We start from the raw sequence: 8258 nt of genomic DNA, 5'->3' as shown, positions 1-8258 counted from the left end.
TCCAGATTCCGATATTCGCGCGACATCCCTAAATATCTGGACCTGAAATTGATTAGTGTGAACTTTTTTCCCGTAAAATTCACTTCTCGTTCTCTCGATTACTGAGCAAGGGACAATAAAGAAAAAATATCTACATAGAATCATTTTCATACGTAAAGCAATAAATTCTTCCCTAATACTCTGAAATTATTTTTCAGCCACAATTGTACTCATAACTTCAGGTCGGGCGGCCCAGGAAAATCGTAATTGTAAAATCCTCGGAAATCCGGGAGATTACTTCAGCCCCAATCCTTCACTTCGCAGTACCTGGTAGCCTCTGCTTTGGGCTACTCTCGCTACTGTTATTCCCACTAATAAACGCGTGGTGGGTGAGGGACGCGTTGCTCAATCGTCACTTGCCATGAGCCGCTCTTCCCTTGCTCACCGGGAACACGCTAGTCTGAATGACATATTAGGATCACACGGCACATGGATTACTCGTGTGAGGTACTGCCTTATGTTCTTACTGCAGCACTATCCTGTGGTGCCCCATTGATGTGTGTCTCGATGTTGTTACTCACCATGTGGTGTTGTTGTACTGTACCCTTTGTGTTGTATGATATGTTGTAACTCTGTGTTGTATAGTTTGTGTTGCACACCTTCTATGTTGCTCCTATGCTTTACACCCGTTTTGTACCGAAGTTTGGTGCCCTCTGGGTTGTGCACATGAAGGGTACCCTGTATTGTACACATTTGTTGCTGTTCCTGTGTGGTGTATCTATATTCAATACTTGTGTTGTGCCCCTGTACTCAATACCTGTTTTGCACTACTCTGTGGTGCCCTTGTATTCTATACCTGTGTGGTGCCCCTGTATTGTATAGATTTGTTGTGCGCCCTGTATGGTGCCCCTGTATCGTATGAATCTGTTGTACCCCTGTGTGGTGCCCTGTACTATATACCTCTGCTGTACCCGTCACCCGAGTGAGGTGTAGGTACACAGAATGGGAAGTTTTGCAGAGTGAATCCTGTCAGGTCTGTCGCATGACGAATGTTGTGGTGATGAGCTGGACGTAGCCTGGCGGAGATGGTCTTGGTGGTGGCTGAGCCAGAGGCTGGGGGGTCGGTTCATCAGGCGGTGGTCCAGTGTGTCTCTGGCGTAAGTGCTTCCTAAGTGTGGGTGAGCATCTCGGACGTGACCGGCAAGTGATGGTCTCACATGGGAATGGGTGTTGTCACTGCTCGCCAACGACCATTGAGCACGACGTTACGACCGTTGAGCACGACTCTACGACCGTTGAGCACGACTCTACGACCGTTGAGCACGACTCTACGACTGTTGTATGACTATGAGGATATGATAGTTTGACCTTGGACTTGACTCATAATGGATCAAGTCAAAGGAACAAGGCTAAAGGTTAAATGGATAAGCAAGAAATTGCAGACGTGAATTTCTGTCGTTTAGCTGAGGGAAAGCTAAAAGCTTAGGGGAAAGGTGATGGCATTCAAACGAGGAGAAAAGCTAAGAAGCTAAATGTAAGAAAGCTATGATGGATTTCAGCTCTGGAGATAAGATAAAAATCTAAACATTTGTAGCCTTGAAGAAGATAAAAAGCTAACTATTAGAGGTTACTGATGGCGTTATAGTCTTGAAGAAGATAAAAAGCTGAACGTTATATGGCACGGATGGCGTATATAGCCACGGTAAAGATAAAAAAGCTAAGCGTAAGAAGGCGGCGGTGATGGTCGGTGGCTATGTGTGTGTGTGTGTGTGTGTGTGTGTGTGTGTGAAAAGTTAATGATGGCAGTGTGAGAAATGGATGACGGCAGCGCAGAAGACGGATAGCAGGGAAGGGAGAAATATGTGGTTGCAGCCAAGCTAGACGACAGGGACGACCGCGGGAGGAAGAGGAAGAAGAGGAGAAGGAAGAGGAGGAAGAGGAGGAGGAGAGAGGGAGGGAGGAGGGAGGAGAAGGAAGAGGAGGAGGGAAGGGGGGGGGAAGAGAAGAGGAGGAGGAGGAGGAGAGAGGAAGGGAGGAAGGAGGAGGAGGAGGAGAGAGGGAGGGAGGAGGGAGAAGGAAGATGAGGAGGGGTGGGGGGAAGGGAAGAGGAGGAGGAGGAGAAGGTGGAAAAAGGACGTATTGATACCCTCAGATAAATGATCACTGAGGAATGGATGATACTCTCTCTCTCTCTCTCTCTCTCTCTCTCTCTCTCTCTCTCTCTCTCTCTCTCTCTCTCTCTCTCTCTCTCTCTCTCTCTCTCTCTCTCATCTGTCTTAAGGGGCTTTAATTCACGGGACAGGGGCAGGGGTTGCGTGGTGTGAAGATAAACGACCAGTCCCTCAATATCTTAATCACCAATACTATTGTTTCACATGTAATAGTCAATAAATTTCCCCCCCCCCCTCTCTCGATGGCCTGGTTTCGACTCTTTGGCCTTTCATACGTAATACTGAGAGAGAGAGAGAGAGAGAGAGAGAGAGAGAGAGAGAGAGAGAGAGAGAGAGAGAGAGAGAGAGAGAGAGAGAGAGAGAGAGAGAGAGAGAGAGAGAGAGAGCATTATGAGCAATCAAATCTGGCTTGTCTTATCTCATTTACGTTAGTTCATCTAGAGAGATAATGATGCTGGATACGGTTGTGTTATTCTCAGAACATAGGCTCTTGAAAAGCCCTCACGAGACATTTTTCTTTCTAGTCTTAAACTCGAGACTCTTAAATGCTAAACGGTATCCAGCAGTTCTGAAAGCCAGCCATACTCGAGAATGCACGTCTTACGGGAACGGAAATAGCATTGGACAAGGCTCCAGAATAGCTGAGTTGGAGAGGGTGGAAGTCCTTCTCACGCCCCAACACAAACAACGAACCAGTAACTCAGAGATTCTCCAGAGCTCTACTCCAGATCCTCCTCCAAACTCCTGAGTTTAATCACACCACTAATACCCTAATCGTCTTCCCTTGCCTTCCACACAGGTGGGCGTCTCCTTCGTTGTCAAGGCAACAGCCCTGGGCGTCATCGTTACCTCGGCAACCGATCCGCCAGCAGCAGGTTCGACCAGTTCTTCCAGACGGCCACTTGAGGTTTCAGTTCTACGTGTATGGCAACGATGGAAAACTGGTGCAGGAATGGATGTCTCTCCAGGATGTGCAGGTAAGCTTCGGCAGCTGGAGTGTTGAGGATCTCCAGGAGAGCGGAGACCGCTGGAATCTTGAGGAATATAGAGGTACTGTCGATGATAAGTGGAGTAACTTCGATTCCAGAAGTACAGTAGCAAAGGGATGGAGTCTTAAGGTATCGCTGGGGTTTACAGAGGATGCGTTCCAGAAAGCAAATGTTGGCTTACGATTCAATGGGCACGTGATGGACTGAGCTGGACTTGCAGGAGAATTGTCGAAGAGAAACGTCGTTCCAGATGTGGACTCGAGATCCTAAAAATCCTAGACTGTCAGGAAGAAATGCGAGACGATGTCATGGAATGTGGCAAAGGGGAAGAGATCCATAAGAGTTTGTTCTGGACGAGTTGCAGAGAAGTAAGAGCTCCAGAGTGGAGGAGAACCTCCTGGGAACATGGCAAAGACATAGAGTTCCAGGCAGACAGATTGTGTGTTCGGGGTTGAGAATGGTGTTGTATATAGACGTTCAGGCTGGGAGAGTGGTGAAGAAAGACTAGCGAATGAAGTAGATTTCTACAAAGACACAGACACAGACAGACAGACAGACAGACAGACACACACACACACACACACACACACACACACACACACGGTTTATCTTAATAATAACCCCAGGACGAAGTTCTATGAGAGTACTGAGTTTACTCAGGACCTCTTTCTAAAGGCTCTTGCAGCACAAGGCTCGGTTATTTCCATTATCAGGTAACTTTCATTCCTTTGGAGTACTGTGCTCCCAGTGATACAGCCTCACCAGAGTGACTTTTCACTCATGGATTAACCTCTATTAGGCGGAGTCCGGTAACACATGGCAGCTAGAGAATGTATGTGAGCGAAGGAGGCCTTATCTTCCTCCACTCTTGGCGTTACCTTGCTCTCGCAGAAAACGTTGAACGAACATGAAAGATTAAAAAAGACATACATCTTATGTCTACTGTGCAACCGAAATAAACCATTAAATGATATTCGGTTAATGATTTAGATAATTAACTAAAGAAAGACTTGACCACTGGGCCGCTGGGTCATGTAAGAGGTTGTGTTATTCCGTCAACCCTAAGGCCTCGAGGCAGGGTAGCCCAACTCTCGGCTGGTAATGTCTTGCAAGCAGCCATCAGCACCTATCTTGCTGACCCAAGCGCACCTCGAACCCTACATCTCTGGTCATGTTCCCGACTGTCCTGTGGTACCACATTCCCAGGCGATTTTCTCTCCTTGTGCACTATTGTGCAAACTCAGACTCAACACACACACACACACACACACACACACACACACACACACACACACACACACACACACACACACACACACACACACACACACACATCAAGTCAGGTACCCATCTATCGATCAGTCCAAATGGAAGAATGAGCACCAGAGTTGGGCGTAGGTCAATTGCCACGTCAAGGACTTGAACCCTATGCGTGCTCGACTCCGCGCGATCCTGTGGTGATTCATGGTCAATAGCGCTAAACAGTGGACCACGCAGGCCTTTGTGTGTGTGTGTGTGTGTGTGTGTGTGTGTGTGTGTCAACAAGGACCATTTGCCTCATGAAAACTAATTCAAATAATGTCTCTAATCTAACATCAAATACTCACCTGCAGCTGTGGGAGTTCACCCCTTCATCATCTTTATCATTCTGGATTTAAGATTTATCTATTTCATTAACGAAAACTGTGCCTTTGATAACTTCGTAGACTCCCAACCCAAATTTAAGAAGACCTACCATTTCCTCTAGAAATTAAAGGTCTCTATAAGTGCATATGAGTGTCATATTCACAAGGGATCATATGGTGTCCTGGTCTCGACTCACGAGGACTCATAAAACAGAGCGCTTTCGAGCCGGCCTAAGTGACATGTAGCGAGATGTTTCACTTGCATAGACAGTTAGATGTTTCTAACTGACCCATATGTAACAAAACTTTATCCTTCACCCGTATGTGATACATCATCCTCACTCGCCTATATGTAGCAAAGCTTTCTCATTCACCCATATGTAACAATGCTTTCTTCTTCACCCATATGTGATCAAGTTTTCTCATTTACCCATATGTAATAAATCTTTCCTCTTCACCCATATGTGATTACGTTTTCTCATTCCCCCATAAGTAATAAACCTTTCCCATTTACCCATATGTAATCAGGTCGTCTCCTCATCCCCACATATGTGATGAAACTTTGTTACCCACAAAGAAATTAATCAGGAACTTCGTCACATCCTTTACAGTGTGTACGTAACAGTCAGGATCTTCCTTCCCACTTTTTCCATACATCTACAATGAATTTCGTAACCTGAAGATATTTGTGTTAATGTTTTCCCTCCCTTCACAGGACCTTCTGCTTGATAACTTCGTGTCCTTGAGCCCGTGGAGGGGCCCCACGTACTATTCCCCAGCGGGGTCACCGCTGGGGCGTCCCGCTCGTCCTGAGGATGGCATACAGGGCATCGTTGCTACAGTTCAGCAGGTGGGTACTGTGTCCCTATACACACACACACACACACACACACACACACACACACACACACACACACACACAAACACACACAGGAGGTGGTAATGGCAGAGGACTGTGGTTCTATTCTCTCTCTCTCTCTCTCTCTCTCTCTCTCTCTCTCTCTCTCTCTCTCTCACAGACATACTCTCACTCGACTTACGTCTCCCAACATGGCTCCTGGAGGCAGAGGGTATATAATTTTCAGTCTGTTGTGTGACGGTTGCATGAGTGTTTTGGTGGGGATGGAGCTGCATGTGTATACTGTAAACTCCTCATTGAGCTCATTAAACTGTGTTGAACAAAGAATTATCACGATGAGAAAAATTGTTGAACTGTTGAATGCGCATGATTCATAATATGTATATATATAATTATATACATATATATATATATATATATATATATACCTCTGTAATTTGAGCACTCACTCTTATTCCCTTTGCCTTTGTACAATGGCACTATGCACGCATTCCGCCAATCCTCGGGCACCTCACCATGAGTCATACACACATTAAATAACCTTACCAACCAGTCAACAATACAGTCACCCCCTTTTTTAATAAATTCCACTGCAATACCATCCAAACCTGCTGCCTTACCGGCTTTCATCTTCCGCAAAGCTTTTACTACCTCTTCTCTGTTTACCAAATCATTTTCCCAAACCCTCTCACTTTGCACACCACCTCCACCAAAACACCCTATATCTGCCACTCTATCATCAAACACACTCAACAAACCTTCAAAATACTCACTCCATCTCCTTCTCACATCACCACTACTTGTTATCACCTCCCCATTTGCGCCCTTCAATGAAGTTCCCATTTGCTCCCTTGTCTTACGCACTTTATTTACCTCCTTCCAGAACATCTTTTTATTCTCCCTAAAATTTAATGATACTCTCTCACCCCAACTCTCATTTGCCCTCTTTTTCACCTCTTGCACCTTTCTCTTGACCTCCTGTCTCTTTCTTTTATACATCTCCCACTCTATTGCATTTTTTCCCTGCAGAGGTATAAGTTTGTTGAGTATTCCTGGTAAATTATATGGGAGGGTATTGATTGAGAGGGTGAAGGCATGTACAGAGCATCAGATTGGGGAAGAGCAGTGTGGTTTCAGAAGTGGTAGAGGATGTGTGGATCAGGTGTTTGCTTTGAAGAATGTATGTGAGAAAAACTTAGAAAAGCAAATGGATTTGTATTTAGCATTTATGGATCTGGAGAAGGCATATGATAGAGTTGATAGAGATGCTCTGTGGAAGGTATTAAGAATATATGGTGTGGGAGGCAAGTTGTTAGAAGCAGTGAAAAGTTTTTATCGAGGATGTAAGGCATGTGTACGTGTAGGAAGAGAGGAAAGTGATTGGTTCTCAGTGAATGTAGGTTTGCGGCAGGGGTGTGTGATGTCTCCATGGTTGTTTAATTTGTTTATGGATGGTGTTGTTAGGGAGGTGAATGCAAGAGTTTTGGAAAGAGGGGCAAGTATGGAGTCTGTTGTGGATGAGAGAGCTTGGGAAGTGAGTCAGTTGTTGTTCGCTGATGATACAGCGCTGGTGGCTGATTCATGTGAGAAACCGCAGAAGCTGGTGACTGAGTTTGGTAAAGTGTGGGAAAGAAGAAAGTTAAGAGTAAATGTGAATAAGAGCAAGGTTATTAGGTACAGTAGGGTTGAGGGTCAAGTCAATAGGGAGGTAAGTTTGAATGGAGAAAAACTGGAGGAAGTAAAGTGTTTTAGATATCTGGGAGTGGATCTGGCAGCGGATGGAACCATGGAAGCGGAAGTGGATCATAGGGTGGTGGAAAGGGCGAAAATCGTGGGAGCCTTGAAGAATGTGTGGAAGTCAAGAACATTATCTCGTAAAGCAAAAATGGGTATGTTTGAAGGAATAGTGGTTCCAACAATGTTGTATGGTTGCGAGGCGTGGGCTATGGATAGAGTTGTGCGCAGGAGGATGGATGTGCTGGAAATGAGATGTTTGAGGACAATGTGTGGTGTGAGGTGGTTTGATCGAGTAAGTAACGTAAGGGTAAGAGAGATGTGTGGAAATAAAAAGAGCGTGGTTGAGAGAGTAGAAGAGGGTGTTTTGAAATGGTTTGGGCACATGGAGAGAATGAGTGAGGAAAGATTGACCAAGAGGATATATGTGTCGGAGGTGGAGGAAACAAGGAGAAGCGGGAGACCAAATTGGAGGTGGAAAGATGGAGTGAAAAAGATTTTGAGTGATCGGGGCCTGAACATGCAGGAGTTGAAAGGAGGGCAAGGAATAGAGTGAATTGGATCGATGTGGTATACCGGGGTTGACGTGCTGTCAGTGGATTGAATCAGGGCATGTGAAGCGTCTGGGGTAAACCATGGAAAGCTGTGTAGGTATGTATATTTGCGTGTGTGGACGTATGTATATACATGTGTATGGGGGTGGGTTGGGCCATTTCTTTCGTCTGTTTCCTTCCGCTACCTCGCAAACGCGGGAGACAGCGACAAAGCAAAAAAAAAAAATAAAAAATATATATATGAATATACATATATACATATATATATATATATATATATATATATATATTTTATTTTACTTTGTCGCTGTCTCCCGCGTTAGCGAGGTAGCGCAAGGAAACAAACG

The 8258-nt window shown here is 45.3% G+C and overlaps 1 protein-coding gene across 1 annotated transcript in view; it reads left to right on the top strand.

Moving 5' to 3' along the window:
* The first annotated feature begins 400 nt into the window (after nt 1–400).
* The window catches only part of LOC139747130 (uncharacterized), a 16693-nt gene continuing 8835 nt past the window's right edge, over nt 401–8258 (top strand). Inside the window, exons 1-3 of the mRNA XM_071659046.1 lie at nt 401–486; nt 2950–3127; nt 5480–5614. Coding sequence (XP_071515147.1) covers nt 401–486; nt 2950–3127; nt 5480–5614 — 399 coding nt within the window. The remainder of the gene's footprint in view (nt 487–2949; nt 3128–5479; nt 5615–8258) is intronic.

The sequence above is a fragment of the Panulirus ornatus genome, chromosome 67 (assembly GCF_036320965.1).
Source record: "Panulirus ornatus isolate Po-2019 chromosome 67, ASM3632096v1, whole genome shotgun sequence".
Taxonomy (NCBI): Eukaryota; Metazoa; Arthropoda; class Malacostraca; order Decapoda; family Palinuridae; genus Panulirus; species Panulirus ornatus.
The sequence above is the reverse complement of the archived record's forward strand: the minus strand, read 5'-3'. Positions and strand labels throughout refer to the sequence as shown.